The sequence below is a fragment of the Mytilus edulis genome, chromosome 12 (assembly GCF_963676685.1).
Source record: "Mytilus edulis chromosome 12, xbMytEdul2.2, whole genome shotgun sequence".
NCBI classification, from domain to species: Eukaryota; Metazoa; Mollusca; class Bivalvia; order Mytilida; family Mytilidae; genus Mytilus; species Mytilus edulis.
This window is the reverse complement of record NC_092355.1, coordinates 60,146,138-60,166,684: the sequence shown is the minus strand read 5'-3', so window position 1 is coordinate 60,166,684 and position 20,547 is coordinate 60,146,138. Positions and strand designations below refer to the sequence as shown.

The 20,547-nt window shown below is 34.4% G+C and overlaps 1 protein-coding gene across 1 annotated transcript in view; it reads left to right on the top strand.

The window, feature by feature from the left end:
- Nucleotides 1-20,547, top strand: part of LOC139498904 (uncharacterized) — a 66,427-nt gene that overhangs the window by 31,374 nt on the left and 14,506 nt on the right. The window contains exons 7-8 of the mRNA XM_071287493.1: nucleotides 1,971-2,077; nucleotides 4,521-4,974. Of these exons, the coding sequence (XP_071143594.1) occupies nucleotides 1,971-2,077; nucleotides 4,521-4,974 (561 nt within the window). The remainder of the gene's footprint in view (nucleotides 1-1,970; nucleotides 2,078-4,520; nucleotides 4,975-20,547) is intronic.

Sequence of the window (20,547 nt, the reverse complement as noted above, 5' to 3'; positions counted from 1 at the left end):
AACATCTTGCAAAACAACAAAAACAGTGTTCTGGGAGATTACTAAAACACAGTAAAGTGTTTGGTGAAGAGGTGTCAGTTTCTAAAGCCTAAAATATGTTCGATATCATAAACCAAATATCAAAGCAACATCTTGCAAAACAACAAAACCTCACAAGAAAAAAAATTAGAAGTAAGAAAACATTTGTTTTGTCTATACATATATATAGAATTATTCAAATTGTCAGAATACATTGTTTTTTTGTATTAAAATTATTTACGAAGATTGTAAGCAGTTTTAAAAGAAAACAGTGCCTTCAGATATGTACTGCACATTCAAATGCAACATGTCAACAAATTTTTACTTGTAATGAGTTAAAAGATTAGTGGCAATTCCAGGTAACCCTCCAGTCAGATAATTTTGGTTGGGTTTGTGTTTTTCAATCTATAGATTTATGTGTAATGTTTTGTATACTGTTGTTTTTCTTTTTGAACATAATTAGGGCTCCGCCGATGGCGGGTCGCCCTATAGTGATCAGTCTGTCCGTCCGTCCGTCCGTCTGTCCGTCCGTCCGTCCGTAACACTTTCGTGTCCGCTCCATATCTAGAGAACCGTTATGATTTCATACTTAATACTTAACATGATTATTAACCAACACCAGAGGGTGTGTCATGTTGTATGTACAACTTCCTAGGTCAAAGGTCAAGGTCAAAAACTTTGGTTTCAGTTGACAACCCCGTGTCCTGTGGTGAAGATCGTGTCCGCTCCATATCTAGATAACCATTATGATTTCAAAGTTTATACTTGACATCCATTTTAACAACCACCAGAGGGTGTGTCATGATGTATGTACAACTTCCTAGGTCAAAGGTCAAGGTCAAAAACTTTGGTTTCGAGTTGACAATCCTGTGTCCTGTGGTGAAGATCGTGTCCGCTCCATATCTAGATAATCGTTATGATTTCAAAGTATATACTTGTCATACATTTTAACCACCACCAGAGGGCGTGTCATGATGTATGTACAACTTCCTAGGTCAAAGGTCAACGTCAAAAAAACTTTGGTTTCAGTTGACAACCCTATGTCCTGTGGTGAAGATTGTGTCCGCTCTATATCTTGAGAACCGTTATGATTTCAAATATTATACTTGACATCCATTTTAACCAACACCAGAGGGTGTGTCATGATGTATGTACCACTTCCTAGGTCAAAGGTCTGTCTGTCTGTTGGTCTGTCCATCGCTAACAAATTTGATCCACATTATATTTTGAGAGGACAGCTGTTATTATTTCATACTTTATACCTGACAAACATTTTCAACTTAACATATATATTAACCAACACAAGAGAATGTGTCATAATGTATGCATCCTAGGTCTAAGATCAGTCTGTCGGTCTGTCCATCCGTTCGTTGTTCTTAACAAATTGTGTCCGCTCTACCTCTCGAGAACCATTAATATTTCATACTTTATACTTGGTGGGTCATAATATATTGAAGGCATAATTCTAAAAATATGTGACAAATATCAATTGGGCAGCACCTTTAAACATATTGTTCAAACATCAATCCATATATCCAGAAGTCACCTTAGAGTAGTAAACAATGAGTTCACATCATGCAGTCATATCACTATTATACTATGAAAGTAAGATGAGAATATTTATCAGTTTTAACTTAAAATCTTAGATCAAAATCACACATGAGACTATGTAATAACTTCAAATAATGCTTCATATCAGATTATCCATACAACTTATTTACCCCACGTTATTGACGGCGGGGCCCACAGAGATGGCTCCCATCTCAATGATATCTAGTTTTTGTATTCTATTATTAAACTTCTGGTTTTTGAATGCCTCCCTTTTACACAACCTTATAAATTGTATAAATAACGTAATTAGCTCATGCACAGATATTAAAGAATTTATAAATTGATTGAAATGCATTACAAATTAAATCTTAATTGTATTTTAGCTTTATTGTTTTTTTCAGTCTTTTTACTGCACTGGGTAAACTCAATCCTGACCTATTGTAAGGTGGTGTATGCTGGCATCCCTAAGATCTTGTTTGTTGCTACCCATAAGGACAAGGTACCAGTGGTAAGTGAACAAGTTATAAATAGGTTGTGTTTACAGGTATTCCTTAGATCTTGTTTTTATGCATCCATAAAGACAAGGTACCAGCGTTTTTTTTTCTAGTAGCAACAAATTAAAGTTTCCGCCAATTTAGAACCAAGCTTCGTGTAAACATGTTATACTGTGTGTTGCATTATCAGGTTCATAGCTCATTCATTGCATGTTAATCAGATACTTTATATGTGTAAACACAATGCCTTTTAAGAACACATGGTCATATATTTTGTAAAAGCATGCGTTCCTGTACAAACTATTTTGATTCCAGAAAATTACAAACTAAGAAAAAGATGCCATTGCAAAGATTGTGATTAAAAATAAATCTATTCTAAATGTCCAAAATAATGTGTAGGGTACAAAGGACAAATGGGGTTTGCTAAACAAATATGTTGATTTAATATCCACATGAAGAAAATGCATATCACACTAGTGTGTTTGTGTTATGATCCTTTTAATTGATCACAATAATATTTGATGATGCGTCTAATAATCCTTTTTAACCGGATTTTTGTGACAAAAATGTCGGTTATTGATTTGGGAATGTACGGCGGGCGGCCGGGCGGCCGGGCAGTCGGGCGGTCGGGCAGTCGGGCGGCCGGGCGGTCGGGCGGGCGGCAATCAAATGTTGTCCGTGCATTAACTCATGAACCGTTCAACCAAAGCTTTTAAAATTTTAATATGTTGTTACTGACAACTAAATGAAGGTCAAGTTCAATAATGACGATTTTGACTTTTACCGTTCAGGAGTTATGGTTCTTGAAAGATTGAAAAATGGAGTTTCCAGTCGTGTCCGTGCATTTACGCATGAACTGTTCTACCAAAGCTTCCCAAATTTTAATATGTTGTTACTGATGACAAAATAGAGGTCAAGTTAAATAATGACGATTTTGACTTTTACCGTTCAGGAGTTATGGTTCTTGAAAGATTGAAAAATGTAGTTTACAGTTGTGTCCGTGCATTTACGCATGAACTGTTCTACCAAAGCTTCCCAAATTTTAATATGTTGTTACTGATGACAAAATAGAGGTCAAGTTAAATAATGACGATTTTGACTTTTACCGTTCAGGAGTAATGGTTCTTGAAAGATTGAAAAATGGTGTTTCCAGTCGTGTCGATGCATTTTCTCATGAACCATTCAACCAAAGCTTTTGAAATTTTTATATGTTGTTACTGATGACAAAATAGAGGTCAAGTTCAATAATGACGATTTTGACTTTTACCGTTCAGGCGTTATGGTTCTTGAAAGATTGTAAAATGGCGTTTCAATTCATGTTGTTGCATTTACTCATGAACTATTCAATCTAAGCTTTTCAAATTTTAATATGTTGATACTGATGACAAAATGGAGGTCAAATTTGATACTGACGATTTTCACTTTCACCATTCATCAGTAATGGTTCTTGTGATATTGCCAGGACACAAGTAAATATTAATAAATCCGGTTTGCTGTCGTTGTGACAGCCTCTTGTTTTAAATCATTTCAAAATGAAATGTCATCCCTTTTTTCGTCCCAGAGAGTATCACCAGCCCAGTAATCGGCACTTTGATGTTAATCTGAATATCAATTTTATGATAATTTTTTTTAATCTTACTGTTGACAAATCTATAAATTATTCGAAATACTTAGGATTGTCGTATCCCAGTCATAGATTACGTTGGCCGTATTTAAACAATTTTTTTGATTTGTAGATGCTTAATCATGTCAATGCTCTTCAACTTGTACTTGTTTGGCTTTATATATAGTTCGATCTGAGCGCCACTGATGAGTCTTATGTAGACAAAACACGCACCTGACGTATCAAACCATAAGCTCTGATAACTATTCAACAAAGGACATCCCACAACATTGTATACAATAATAGAACTCAAGAAAAAAATCTCTGTTTTGTTGATTTTGCATTGCTGATTATGAAGACTGTTTTTTTTAAAATTGCTCTCTATCTTCCTCAGTTTTTGCTCAAAATACAAAAGAAGGTTAAACAAAAACAATCCACATTTTAGGGCAATCCCATTGTCCAAAAAATTAAAAGCCTGGTATCTTTGATTTTTTTGGGTTAAAAAAAGATGTGTCACTATCCTCATATTTTCCAAGGTTTAGCTTTTGTATAGACTGTAAGCCCAATCAATACATGAATGATAACTATAATGTACATAAAGTATGTTATGTACATGCCTTTAGAAACAAATAAAAAAAGGTTACCAGTGTTGTGTAACTATCTATGACACATATCTTATAAAACAAAACAAAAACCGATATGCTTGTACAACAGTATTGTATAAGCACTTTAAATAGTTCTTTAAATAATAATTATATCATATTGTTCTAAAGAGAAAAGTATGTCATTAACCATTATCAACAACATTATATTCAGCCTTAAAATCTGTACTTAAAATGATGATTATTTGGCAGGAGGATGTGGAAACCAGACGTGCTCTGTTGTACAGCGAAGTAGAGGAATTATTTAAGGATCACGAGGGCAGAAATCATCTTGTTCTTGATAAACAAATATTTGTCAATGCCACTGATAAAAATGATCAAGAAATTGAATCCCTGAAGAAAGCCATCACAGAGCTTACTTTCGATCATCCTTGTTGGGGGGAGAAGATGCCAAACGCATGTGTCCCACTAGAACTGGAGATTGCTGAAATGGTAGCTGCAGGAAAGCAGATCCTGAGATTGGTAGAACTTGAAGAATTAAATTCAATCAGCAAGGTGTCTGTCCTGAATTTAGAACAACTTAATGACTTCCTACACTTCCAACATTCTCTTGGGAAGATCATCTACTTTGACACCCTTCAGCTCCGAGATCATGTTATAATTAACCCGCTACTCATGGTGGAGGTTATGAGATCTTTTGTGACAGGTATTTATCAATTGAAAACTAAAAGTTTCTGTCTTATTTCGTTTAAATACCATTGTTGTAATTAATCAGAGCATTGACCAAAACTGTTTAAGGTGGCTAGGCCTTTTACCAATGCGCATATTTTAACGCATGTTTCTTACGACGAGTGCCTTGGAAACGGTCGCTTTAAGGGGTCTTCTCAAAAATAGCTTTGACGACCTTGGAACACGGGCGTGTATGAAAGCACCCTTGACGATGTAAACAAGTGATGCAAAACGTTCTTCAAAACAGGAAATAAGAACGGTCAGAAATTCAGAGTGCTTTCTTCATTTTTCGCATAAAAGTCTAAAAGGAGAAAAATATACATGATTTAAGCATAACATTAAAAAAAAATATATATAAATACTAACAAAGTCACATGTATGACGTCGACAGTATTTGGTGCTGCTTCGCTCCCAAAACGCATTCTCATCTTACACGGTCGCCTCTTGGGTCCGTTCATACCATATTTTGAATTCACTTAAATACCGGTTTAATTAAATGATGTCTTGGAGATTTATTTTTGAAAATGTTTTGCCATTGACGCAATGATTTACTGTAAACAAATGATAGCGATGTAAAAAACTTCATGTCATCGTACAGCTTTCAAAAACAGGTACACTTGTGACCTGTATCAGAGACATATATATGTCTCTGCCCGTATAGTATGCTTTAAAGGCATCGGGGCAGGTTTATTTTCAAGCTATAATCCGTTTGGCGTTTTATAACAGTTTGTTTCCAAATATTTTTAGGAGTTTATTCCAGGGTATGCGATATATTTTTCCACTGCAAAATTTTGATAATTATAGTTAAATATTTTTTATTTTCCCCAAAACAAATTTGAACATGCCAGTTTTCTAACAGACTTAATACTTGACAGGCACACCTAACATTTTCATTTAAAAATTTGTTTACCTTATCAAATAATGATCATGAAAATCATCTGATAATTTTTCTCGTATCACAATTCCATGACTTCCGGAACACTAGACTAAGTCCTATAATCTAAGACCTCGGGGCCAATGGTTTCTATTTTTATGATACTTTTCTATTACTTATTTTGCTGAATTGTTATTTTGTTGATTTGCAATTTTCTGTTGTATCTATCAATATGTCAACCGAGTTCATATTAAAAAAAAAAAGAAATATCCGCATTAAAACTAAAATAATTGAATCAGAGCACTGAGTGTTATTATAATAGACTAATGCAGTGATCGGGAAGGACGTGCGCCTTGCGCCTATAGCTCATATTGACCAGAAATGGCGCATAGAGTGACAAATGTAAGCGCCCACGTGGCGCACGATATTTTTCACATCGTTTCGAACCGTTTAGATATTGTCAAATGGATTTCCGATCGTGTTCCGTGCCGCCATGTGTGTGTACACAACTGTATAATGTTCCTCCAATCATAGGAGCACCTATATATTTTTGGGACGTCTCGAGTGTTTTCCTATGGTAATAGAACCATGCGGTTTAACGTCTGGGGTGTTTTCCTATGGTAATAATAGAACCATGCGGTCTAACTGATAACCCAAAAAACGTAATTAACCATCATTCATGATATATTTTTTTTATAAAAAAACTTTAAATTTGTGAAATTTGGCTATAACAGACGAGATTTAACTCTAATAATAATCTTTTAATTTAGTTTAGCTAGCTATTGTTTCGATTGAAAAACCCCGAAGCCTTTTTATGAATATAGTTTTTGTCTCCATAAAAGGCGCTTAACTGTCCTTGTCATTTTTTGGTCTTTGGCTCGTTTTGACATTTTTTTAACATGTCTTTAGCGAATATTGTTTTGTTCTATCAATTAATGGTACTATCTACTGTTAATCTTGTCATCGTGATGAAGTAATAATAATAATACAAGAAGTGCAGAGGAAGTGCCTGAAATGTCCTCTAATACGGAACGTCTGGAATAAGTATGGTATCGACGAAGACCCAAATTTAATGTTAAAAAAACCAACCATGAACATGAACAAGCCAAGGCAACAGTACCAGTTTAAACATTGTAAATACAGGTTATCTTTAATATTGTCCATTTTGGAAGAAGTTATTGTATATTCATTGAAATTACAGAATCACAGGAACAATATCCATGATATTATTTAAAATCATATAGATTAAAGTACCAACACCTCTTTGCCAAAAAATAATGATACTTTTTATTTTTTTACAGAAGACAACTCAAATGGCCCACTCATTGACAACATGGCCCATTATTTTTTAAAATGGCCCATTGAATTTATTTTTGAGGGGCCCTGGGCCCATAGTGAAAAAAACCTTCCAGATCACTGCTAATTGATCCAGCAACTTATTTCACTAAAATGATTATTTGTTTTCCTGCAGAAATAAAACGACACTTCAATAATTTGCTGTTTTCTGCCTTTTGATGAAGATGAAAATTTATCAATCGGGGTGAATCCCGCCATTTTAAAAGGGGGTTCCGAACCCAGGACAAAAAGGGGGTGTTCCAACTATATTTCCCCATTCAAAAGCATTGATCGTCCAAAAAAGGGGGGTTCCAATCCCCGGAACCCTTCCCCTGGATCCACCACTGTCAAAAGTAACCGGGACTGGCCTAGTATTCCGACCTTATATATCGGTCTGTGATATAATCTCAATACTGCATGATTTGCGGAGGACCGCAAAACTTTTGGTTTCACCATGTCGGGAATTTGCTAGGACATACACTCGCAGCATGCCGGGCAGTCTCAAACACTACTAAAAACTTTATATATAAAAAAATCTATACTACTACTAGGTTCAGGAAAAGTTTGGATTGTAATTTAAAAACTACGCCAAGTACACAGGAACGCTATATTAGCCGGTGATGTTGGCAAACTTTAACTTCTATCTAAATTTTTGACATGCTTTTTTTTAAAGGTAAGCCAATAAGGAAAGTTCTTGATTAAAAAAAATATAGTGGAGTGATGTCATTGCAGCAAAAAATGTGAATGGCAATTTTGTTTGTGAACACTGATTTGATCTTACCGTGGCAAAGAAATGCATAACTAATCATCGATTTATGCGTGATGATAAAAGGAGATAATGTTTTTTTATTTATAATATTGAATTTTAAATTTGAACTTTGGTGGATAGGTGTTTCATTGGCAATCATACCACATCTGCTTATTTTCATATCGTATGGTTAACATAGAAATATGACTAATCTGACAGATGATCCCTTGATTATACAGGGTGTTCAAACAGCTGGATGTATACATACGAAGCCTCGTAGGGTAAAAAGGGGGAATTTTGCCTATACATGCACCAAGCAGAATTGTCCATTCATTTTCTTATGGCAGTCCATATATCTAGCTCCTCTTACTTTGCATAACTTTCATAATTGATACTTATCTGCATGTTCTCATCCGTATTATGCTTGAAATATTTGCTAGTGATCATTCAGTATGCACAAATTAAATTTTCATTATGTGCAATCATATAAAAAACGTAATTTCTGGGACTTTAATTTGTTTGACTATGTGGTATATCAGTTTTTGGTAATTGTTGAAGTCCGTACGGGGACATAATTGTTATCTTCTATGTAAATTGGTCTCTGGTGAAGAGTTGCCTCATAAAAATGATACCCCATCTTCCTATTTTTATACCCCACGCAACGAAGTTGCCCAGGGTAAAAGTTTTTGACCCGTCCGTCCGTCCGTCAGACAGTCTATCAGTCCTGTTTCTTGTCATCACAACTCTCCTCTCAAACGGCCCAACAAAATTTCATGAAACCTTTTTAGATAATAAGGACATACTATGCAGATATGCATATCGACAGGAAATTATGATTCAAATTTTTTCTAGGAGTTATGCCCCTTTGAACTTTTTTGCTTCACAATACTACTGCAAGTTTGTCATCGCATCTCCTCTCAAACCGCACAACAGAATTTTATGAAACCTTTTTAGATAAGGACATACTATTTAGATGTACATATTTTTTTTCTAGGAGTAACGCCCCTTTGAACTTATTTGCTTCAATATACTACTGCAACAGTTTGTCATTGCAACTCCTCTCAAACCGCACAACAGAATTTCATGAAACCTTTTTAGATAATAAGGACATACCATGTAGATGTGCATATCGACAGGAAATTACGGTTAATTTTTTTTCTATGAGTTACACCCCTTTGAACTTATTTGCTGCAGTATACTACTGCAAACAGCTTGTCATCGAAACTCCTCTGAAACCATACAACAGAATTTAATGAAACTTTGTAGATAATAAGGACATTTTTAGCCTGGCCCGAAGGGCCAAGTGAGCTTTTCCCATCACTTTGCGTCCGTCGTCCGTCGTCGTTGTTAACTTTTACAAAAATCTTCTCCTCTGAAACTACTGAGCCAAATTAAACCAAACTTGGCCACAATCATATCTAGTTTAAAAAATGTGTCCGGTGACCCGGCCAACCAACCAAGATGGCCGCCATGGCTAAAAATAGAACATAGGGGTAAAATGCAGTTTTTGGCTTATAAATCCAAAACCAAAGCATTTAAAGCAAATCTGACAGGTGTAAAATTGTTTATCAGGTCAAGATCTATCTGCCCTCAAATTTTCAGATGAATCGAACAACCAGTTGTTGGGTTGCTGCCCCTGAATTGGTAATTTTAAGGAAATTTTGCTGTTTTTAACCGGATTTTTGTGACAAAAATGTCGGTTATTGATTTGGGGATGTACGGCGGGCGGCCGGGCGGGCGGCAATCAAATGTTATCTGTGCATTAACTCATGAACCATTCAACCAAAGCTTTTAAAATTTTAATATGTTGTTACTAACAACTAAATGAAAGTCAAGTTTAATAATGGCGATTTTGACTTTTACCGTTCAGGAGTTATGGTTCTTGAAAGATTGAAAAATGGAGTTTCCAGTCGTGTCCGTGCATTTACGCATGAACTGTTCTACCAAAGCTTCCCAAATTTTAATATGTTGTTACCGATGACAAAATGGAGGTCATGTTCAATAATGACGATTTTGACTTTTACGGTTCAGGAGTTATGGTTCTTGAAAGTTTTAAAAATGGAGTTTCCAGTCGTGTCCGTGCATTTACGCATGAACTGTTCTACCAAAGCTTCCCAAATTTTAATATATTGTTACTGATGACAAAATGGAGGTCAAGTTCAATAATGACAATTTTGACTTTTACCGTTCAGGAGTTATGGTTCTTGAAAGATTGAAAAATGGTGTTTCCAGTTGTGTCCGTGCATTTTCTCATCAACCATTCAACCAAAGCTTTTGAAATTTTTATATGTTGTTACTGATGACAAAATAGAGGTCAAGTTCAATAATGACGATTTTGACTTTTACTGTTCAGGAGTTATGGTTCTTGAAAGATCGTAAAATGGTGTTTCCATTCACGTTGTTGCATTTACTAATGAACCATTCAATCTAAGCTTTTCAAATTTTAATATGTTGATACTGACTACAAAATGGAGGTCAAATTTGATATTGACGATTTTCACTTTCAGCATTCATCAGTTATGGTTCTTGTGATATTGCCAGGACACAAATAAATGTTAATAAATCCGGTTTGCTGTCGTTGTGACAGCCTCTTGTTGGTTTTTATCTTGAATATTATTATAGATAGAGATAAAATGTAAATAGCAATAATGTTCAGCAAAGTAAGATCTACAAATAAGTCAACGTGACCGAAATGGTCAGTTGACCCCTTTAGGAGTTATTGCCCTTTATAGTCAATTTTAAACCATTTTTCGTAAATCTTAGTTATCTTTTACAAAAATCTTCTCCTCTGAAACTACTGGGCCAAATTAATCCAAATTTGGCCACAATCATTTTTGGGGTATCTAGTTTAAAAATTGTGTCCGGTGACCTGGCTATCAAATCAAGATGGCTGCTACGGCTAAAAATAGAACATAGGGGTAAAATGCAGTTTTTGGCTTATAACTCAAAAACCAAAGCATTGAAAGCAAATCTGACGTGGGTAAAATTGTTCATCAGGTCAAGATCTATCTGCCCTGAAATTTTCAGTTGAATCCGACAACTCGTTGTTGGGTTACTGCCCCTGAATTGGTAATTTTAAGGAAATTTTGCTGTTTTTTGGTTATTATCTTGAATATTATTATAGATAGAGATAAACTGTAAACAGCAATAATGTTCAGCAAAGTAAGATTTACAAATAAGTCAATGTGACCAAAATGGTCAGTTGACCCCTTTAGGAGTTATTGCCCTTTATAGTCAATTGTAAACCATTTTTCGTAAATCTTAGTTATCTTTTACAAAAATCTTCTCCTCTGAAACTACTGCGCCAAATTAATCCAAACTTGGCCACAATCATCTTTGGGGTATCTAGTTTAAAAAATGTGTCCAGTGACCTGGCTTTCAAATCAAGATGGCCGCCATGGCTGAAAATAGAACATAGGTGTAAAATGCAGTTTTTGGCTTATAACTCAAAAACCAAAGCATTTAGAGCAAATCTGACAGGTGTAAAATTGTTTATCAGGTCGAGATCTATCTGCCCTCAAATTTTCAGATGAATCGAACAACCCGTTGTTGGGTTGCTGCCCCTGAATCGGTAATTTTCAGGAAATTTTGCTGTTTTTGGTTGTTATCTTGAATATCTTGAATATTATTATAGATAAACTGTAAACAGCAATAATGTTCATCAAAGTAAGATTTACAAATAAGTCAATATGACCGGAATGGTCAATTGACCCCCTTTAGGAGTTATTGTCCTTTATAGTCAATTTTTAACAATTTTCATAAAATTTGTAAATTTTTATCAATATTTTCCACTGAAACTACTGGGCCAAGTTCATTATAGAAAGAGATAATTGTAAGCAGCAAGACTGTTTAGTAAAGTAAGATGTACAAACACATCACCATCACCAAAACACAATTTTGTCATGAATCCATCTGTGTCCTTTATTTAATATTCACATAGACCAAGGTGAGCGACACAGGCTCTTTAGAGCCTCTAGTTTTTCTAGTTATTTTAATTCTCCAGTGGCAATGTGGGGACTGACTGCCCAAGCGGGGCCGGCTTCAGTTATTCACAATATAATCAACCAATGAGCCAGCACCCTATGTCGGACTCTTTAACAATCATCCCATCAACCAAATATTTTGAAACATATTTAGAATTCAAGAAACAGACAAGTCCATGAAAATGAGGTTAAGTTCAGATAAACCCTGCAAGACAGACATATTTGTTTTTCGTTCATTATTTTGTACATAAATCACCCATTAGTTTTCTCATTTGAATTGTTTTAAATTGTTCATTTGTCATTCAGAGGCCTTTAAAACCAACTATGCAGAATAGGTTTTACTCATTGTTGAAGTCCATATGGTGACCTACATGTATAGTTATTTCTGTGTTATTTGGTCTCTTGTGTCTCATTTACAATCATATCACATCCTCTTATTTGATATTTTAATTTGTTATTATACATTTAATAATCATTTCATACACCATGAAGATGACCTATTGATTACACAATATAGCATATTAAAAGAGGACTTACTGTTGACCAATGAACCATACAAATGATTATGTGGTCAATGACAATTGCCAGACAGAATTGTAAATTATTGCACGCAAATAATTTATCTACTACATGTACCTTTTAGTATTTATTATTTTTGAGTATATGTCCAACATGTTGACGACAGACAGTCAATGGTAAACCATAATATGTCCTGAAAACAGGCGTAAAAAAAAAGCCTCAACTAAATCAAATTTTTGAAACTTGATTGATTTTATTCCTCTGACATGTCTAATGTCTATGAGATCAAATTTATAAAACATTTATTAATATTGTTAATTTCAATGTACTAGTATACATGTATGTATTGTTGCCATTTATACATCATGTACATGTACAATCATAAGCTGTTCAGCTCTATATTTTCATTATCTTCATTCTCCTTCACTGTTTTTTTATAAGACTCAATATATGTATATATGATCTGTATTCATCGTTGGGACAGGTAGGTGAAGTAGGTCCTTTTGATTGGATTATTTTTATGGATTTTGACAGCACTAAAGCATATACATGTAGTTCCAATTCATAGTTGATCTTCGCTCCTTAAGTGGATTGTGGCAACACATATTGCATATACATATAGAATGTTGTTCTTAAGTTTCAGAACTTTACGCATAGTTTCAGGTTGCAAGACTAGAATATGATACTGACTTCTCATGAAATTCTGTCAGTACTTTGCCAATAGTTTCCATGTAAAGTTGAACATTCCAAGATCACTCCTTCCATTTGCATGTACATGTACAAATGTACTTGCAGCCTGAAATTAAATATCAGAGTAATTCTGTCAGAAAATCAACAATTATTGACATGCAAAAGCATATAGATGTAGACTTAAGTTCATAATGGATAATGTGTCCATGGGACACAGATGAGCAGCCACTTGCATACATTGTATAAAGAATGAAAAGAGTGACACCACCCAAATTTGTACTTGATCTGAGTGTTGTTGTAGTAAGCATTACATATAAGTTTCAGAATATTTGGATGAAGCAAACTTGTGTTAAAGAAAGGAACAAAAAATCTGCATTTTTTTTTTATTTGTAAAGGGGCATAACTCTAGAAAAGTAAAAGCAACCCCACCAAAAATTCAAAATTCATGTGTGTTTGTTGGTATATATATGCATAAATTGTGTATTAGTTTCATAACATTGATAGAGGCAAAATGAAGTTGGAGAACAGAAACCAAGTTTGGGACGTACATGCAAGTTTGATAAGACTGACAATGCAAGGGTGAAACTTAATGCCCCTGCCGCTATGGTTTTGAACATAATGAAGAATTTGTGGTGATCAATAATGAGCAAACAAAATATAATAACATGCACAGCAAGCGTAAATAGTGATTTTGTTTTTATAGGTTGAATGAAGACTTCTTGCTCACTCAGTTCGGCTGCCTTCAATTCTGAAATGCAGCTCAGTCCTCATGAAAAAATGATGCTGTCAGAGGCTTCTTGTACCCTGTTAGGAATATAGGATACACACATTTTGTATTTATTAAAAAATACTATTCACAAAACAATAATGATTTTTTCAACTCAAAATACAGTATCTGGCCAAAAGTAATAGTCAACTGCATTTTTTTGCTATATATTTTATATAAAAACACATTTCTTCAAAAAAATATTTTGAGGGCATTTATGGTTGGATTTTTATCTTCGAGGCCTTAAAAGAAGTAGAATGGTCTAAATTAATATGTGTTTATTTGATAATAGGTTCGTTTTCATGTGTTTTTGTTTTCCCTTGAAAAATGCTTGAGAACACATAAAATATTTTTTTATAATTTAATTTGGTTGAACATATATATATATATGTTAAATATATATCGAATTTTTGAACAGAAAATATTGAAAATGAGACACCAAAAAAAAAAAATATAACCAAAAAATAAACCTGTGATAATACTGCTTCTATTGGTACCAGGATGCTTAAAATCAATCCCAAATGATCCCAGAATATTTTTTTTGAAAAAATGTAGTTTTATATACAATATACATGAACAGATAAAAATCTCAAGTGACGCATACTTTAGGCCACACTCTGTACATGTTTAACCCTGAAATTTTTGTATATCTAACAGAATTAGGGGGGGGGGGTATGGTAAACAAATTGTGATTGATCAAGACGAATCCTTCAATAAGATGTATTGCCTCCTACTGTAGGGTTTATCATTTACAAATTAGGCCAATTATATCATACTCTCAAGAAAATAAACAAGTCAATCAAACCCCTTGAGGACCTTAATTGAGGTGGACAGGGGTAAGGAGACAGGGGAATGAGAGATCAGAGAAAAGGGGTATCTTGGAAATATATTTTGTCATTTTTATTTTGTCTTGGAGCAAGGAGATGGAAGTATTGAAGTAAAGGTGGGGGGGGGGGGGTTTAGGGTAAAAGGGAAGGGAATTATAATTGGGGCTAGGGAGTAGAGACTGTCCAGAGGGAAGTTATGGGGTACCCAACATACAAATGACCCTAACTTGGCTACGAAATTAGATATTACAAATGATGATTAAAAAAGACTAATTCATTGACACTAACGGTAGCGTAAAAATGACAGTGATGGTGCTTCATAGTAGATGTCATCCCTTTCTCTTCAGCCGTTTGCACACGGATATTTTTCAAAACTGGCCAGACATGTTTACAACTTGTCTGTAAAGGGTAAAATAAACACATAAATAAGATACCAGCTATTAAACGATTAAACATGGAACAGAAATTGAGCCCGTGCAAGGTTTCAGCCGCAGTTATTTTCAACAGTAGCGAGTATTTTAAGAAAACCCCCAAGTTTGTATTTTTCTTGATACTAATATAACATTTGGCTGCCTAATATATCGAAATCTATGTTTTCTTATGTAATAACTCTACCTTCATCGTTGTATATTCGCCACAATGTCTGTTATGCATGTACATGGTCGTATTCATCAATATAGTATGCTGGTCGGCACTGGCGACCTTGAAATTCCTCTGGTCCGATGATGGCACGAAATTAGAGGGAAGCAACTCGTGCCAGACAAAATAACCGTATTTCACCAAAATAATCAAAATTTCGCTTTTTGATAACAAACAGTAATACGATAACCACATTTATATTCAGCCATCGTTTATTGATATAATTACAAACATTATTTTATTAAAGCCATCAATAAAGAATTCACAATTAAGTAATTAATGTAGTGCATTGAAATCAGACCTTATGGGGTAGAGGGGTTAAACAAAAGCTCGTAACTTTTTTAAAAGCCTGGTGACCCCCATTTTATTTTACCTTAGAATGTTCGAAAAGTTCATAGCTTTGACATATCAGTTTTTAGAAAAAATCTACCGGGGAAATTTTACGAAAAATCGATTAAACCAATATTTTTTGCCTTAAACTGAAATTAGAAAATGCAAAATTTAGACATTAATCTGAAAATAAAAGGATTTTTAAGTCAAAAACAACAAAGGGAAAGGTTTACATTTTAAACTCTAATGTTTTTTCACATGAAAATCATACTGACTTGGTTTTAAAAGTCTTTGAATTTGATGTAACCGTTATTGTTGAAAGGGTGGACATGTTTGGAAATAGGGTCTAAATCGCACATTTGGCTTCAATTTGAGGGGGAAACAAGCCTGGTGACCCCCTTTTTATGCCCCAGTAGAGGGGCATTATGTTTTCTGGTCTGTGCGTCCGTTCGTTCGTCCGTTCGTCCGTTCGTCCGTCTGTCCCGCTTCAGGTTAAAGTTTTTGGTCGAGGTAGTTTTTGATGAAGTTGAAGTCCAATCGACTTCAAACTTGGTACACATGTTCCCTATGATATGATCTTTCTAATTTTAATGCCAAATTAGAGATTTTACCCCAATTTCACGGTCCACTGAACATAGAAAATGAAAGTGCATGTTTCAGGTTAAAGTTTTTCAGGTTAAAGTTTTTGGTCAAGGTAGTTTTTGATGAAGTTGAAGTCCAATCAACTTGAAACTTAGTACACATGTTCCTTATGATATGATCTTTCTAATTTTAAAGCCAAATTAAACTTTTGACCCCAATTTCACGGTCCACTGAACATAGAAAATGAAAGTGCATGTTTCAGGTTAAAGTTTTTGGTCAAGGTAGTTTTTGATGAAGTTGAAGTCCAATCAACTTGAAACTTAGTACACATGTTCCTTATGATATGATCTTTCTAATTTTAAAGCCAAATTAAACTTTTGACCCCAATTTCACGGTCCACTGAACATAGAAAATGAAAGTGCATGTTTCAGGTTAAAGTTTTTCAGGTTAAAGTTTTTGGTCAAGGTAGTTTTTGATGAAGTTGAAGTCCAATCAACTTGAAACTTAGTACACATGTTCCTTATGATATGATCTTTCTAATGTTAAAGCCAAATTAAACTTTTGACCCCAATTTCACGGTCCACTGAACATAGAAAATGAAAGTGCATGTTTCAGGTTAAAGTTTTTGGTCAAGGTAGTTTTTGATGAAGTTGAAGTCCAATCAACTTGAAACTTAGTACACATGTTCCCTATGATATTATCTTTCTAATTTTAATGCCTAATTATATTTTTTATCCAATTTCATGGTCCATTGAACATGGAAAATGATAGTGTGAGTGGGGCATCCGTGTACTTTGGACACATTCTTGTTTCTTTGCATTTTTGGATTCAGCATAAAAAAATCTACAGAATATGTGAAAATAAAAAAAATCTACTGGGGTTCACTATAGGGGTGAGCCACCTTAAGGCTTTTATTTCATGTTCATGCTGATAATTATTGTTTCTTATATGTCCTTATGGATTTCTTTATTATCCTTCGATGTTGCCCACAATGTAAAAATAAATGGTAACCCTTTTTTATGAGCGTCTGTCTGTCTGAAGCACATCAATATTCAGACACTGTTTGCGATTAGGTTTTGCTTACTTCGGCCTTCCCTAGATTTTCCATCAAAACGTGATGGAATTTCGAGATGGAAAAAATGCCATCAAGTTGATGGAGTATTGGAACAACTTTCCATCAACTTTCCATCAGTGATGGAAAAAAATTGATGGAAAATGTTTGATGGAATTTTTTCATATTGATGGAAAATTGATGGCATATTTTCCATCTGATGGATAATTGATGGCATATTTTTCATCTGATGGATAATTAAGGGCATATTTTCCATCTGATGGATAATTGAAGTATGTTTTTCCATCTGATGGAATTTGAAAATCTTTCCATATATGGCATTTTCTGTGATGTCATAAAACAATATTTGTTCTCTGTCATCTATAGGTAGTCCAGTTACATGTATGTTTCTTTTAGTTCAGTGTCCCATTGGAATCTCTGTCCTTAAAGTTGAATTAGTTGATGGCAAATTCTGCAAAATAAAAATAAAAGAATCTAGCATACATGTATTATAAACATGATAAATTAGAATAAGTTAACATTGTAAAGACATAAAGTAAGGTTATTAGTTACTTGTCATTTGTGGATATATAAATGTATAATTGTCGGTCATAACACAGATCTCTAATTTTATAGCAAAATTATTTTATTGGAATTAAGTACTAAATAATTTTATAAAACAAATAATGTTTTAAAATGATACAAAATATGATTCCTGTCATACACAATTGTATGATATGTATATTCACATTTTTTGTGTCATTTGGTTTTTTGTTGATAGTTGTCTCACTGGCAATTATACCATGTATACCACATCTTCTTGATTAATAATTTCTATAAATCTATGGTTTAGTTTTTTTCTCTTGACTCTGAAAAGCTAATAAAACATTTTAAATGTCACTTAACTTTGAACTAAAAGAGCATGCACATATATTCAAAATGGTGGAAATTCTAATACATTGTACTTACCAAAAGATTTAATCCAGAACAGTTGTACACACTAATCTTCCTAAATCCAAGAGACAATTATGTCATCAGAAGAATACATCTGCACTATTCGTTCAATCCCAGTCAATAGAATTAATAAGAACCCTTTGATCTAAATCCATTGTAAAATCCATAATTTGTTAATGACAGAAGACATCTTTGCTTCTTGTCTGCATGTTCATGAATGTTCAAATTTAAATTTGTTAATAAACTCTGTGTTCATTTATGATGTCACATCCTGTACACAAAGGTTAAAGGAAAACAGATTGGCACCTGACACCTGTGATGGAAAAAATTTCCATCAAGAAAAATGACAGAGTCCAAATACCATCCCTCTTTCCATCAAAGAAAATGTTTAAGTCCAATTTCCATCAAAATTCTTTCATTTCCATCCTATTTACCATCAGATGGAATAAATGCCATCATATTTTCCATCAGGGGTAAAAATGCCATCCAATTTTCCATCAAAGGGTAAAAATGCCATCCAATTTTCCATCAGGGGTTAAAGATTCCATCAAATTTTCCATCAAAAGAATGATGATGGAAAAAATATTTCTAATTTCCATCATCCTTTGATGGATATTTTTGGTTTAGGATGGAATTCCATCAAGTACCATCAAATTTCCATCAATTGTCCATCAAGTGTTGATGGAAAATGAAGAAATTGATGGAAGATCTATGGAAGGGCTGGTAGGATTGGCTGTCGTCAGATTTTCTACACCCTTAATCATAAGTTCTATTAAGCATTTTTATGCCCCACCTACGATAGTAGAGGGGCATTATGTTTTCTGGTTTGTGGCTCCGTTCTTTCGTCTGTGGTTCCGTTCGTCCGTCTGTGCGTCCGTTCGTTCAGGTTAAAGTTTTTGGTCAAGGTAGTTTTTGATGAAGCTGAAGTCCAATCAACTTGAAACTTAGTACACTTGTTGCTTATGATATGATCTTTTTAATTTTAAAGCCAAATTAGACTTTTGACTTCAATTTCACGGTCCACTGAACATAGAAAATGAAAGTGGAAGTTTCAGGTTAAAGTTTTTGGTCAAGGTAGTTTTTATACGCCCGTCAAAATTTTGACGGGACGTATTATGATATACAAATGTCCGGTGTCCGTCCGTCCGTCTGTCTGTCCGGCGTAAACATGTCGCACCGTAACTTGAGAACGACTTATCCAAATTTCATGAAACTTAACATAGTTGTTTCTTATGATGGTCAAATGATCTGTATACTTTTTGGTGAAAATAAGATTATAACTTTTAGAGTTACGGCATTTTGTAACTAAAACAGGGGTGTGTTTTTTTTCACATGTCGCACCCGATGATATCTCAAAAACGATTCTTGATTATGGCTTAAAACTTTAAACACTTCTTAGTTATATTAATCTTAATATCTGTATACTTTTTGGTGATGATTCATAATTTTATTTTTGAGTTATTGAGTATTTTGTAAAAAAGGGGGAGGGTTTTTTGTCGAGCCTGCAACTTTTGTTGCAGAAAGCTCGACATAGGGATAGTGATCCGGCGGCAGCGGCTACGGCGGCGGCGGCGGCTACGGCGGCGGCGTTAGCTAACTTCTTGAAAGCTTTATATTTTAGGTGGAAGACCTGGATGCTTCATACATTGTATATAGATGCCTCATGTTACGAAGTTTCCGTCAGTCACATGTCCAATGTCCTTGACCTCATTTTCATGGTTCAGTGACCACTTGAAAAAAAAGTTCAAATTTTTTGTAATGTTGAATTCTCTCTTATTATAAGTAATAGGATAACTATATTTGATATGTGCGTACCTTGCAAGGTCCTCATGTCTGTCAGACAGTTTTCACTTGATCTCGACCTCATTTTATGGATCAGTGAACAAGGTTAAGTTTTGGTGGTCAAGTCCATATCTCAGATACTACAAGCAATAGGGCTAGTATATTCGGTGTATGGAAGGACTGTAAGGTGTACATGTCCAACTGGCAGGTGTCATCTGACCTTGACCTCATTTTCATGGTTCAGTGGTTATAGTTAAATTTTTGTGTTTTGGTCTGTTGTTCTCATACTATATGCAATAGGTCTACTATATTTGTTGTATGGAATGATTGTAAGGTGTACATGTCTAGCGGGCAGATGTCATGTGACCTTGACCTCATTTTCATGGTTCAGTGGTCAAAGTTAAGTTTTTGAGTTTTGGTCTTTTTATCTAATACTATATGCCATAGGTCAACTATATTTGGTGTATGGA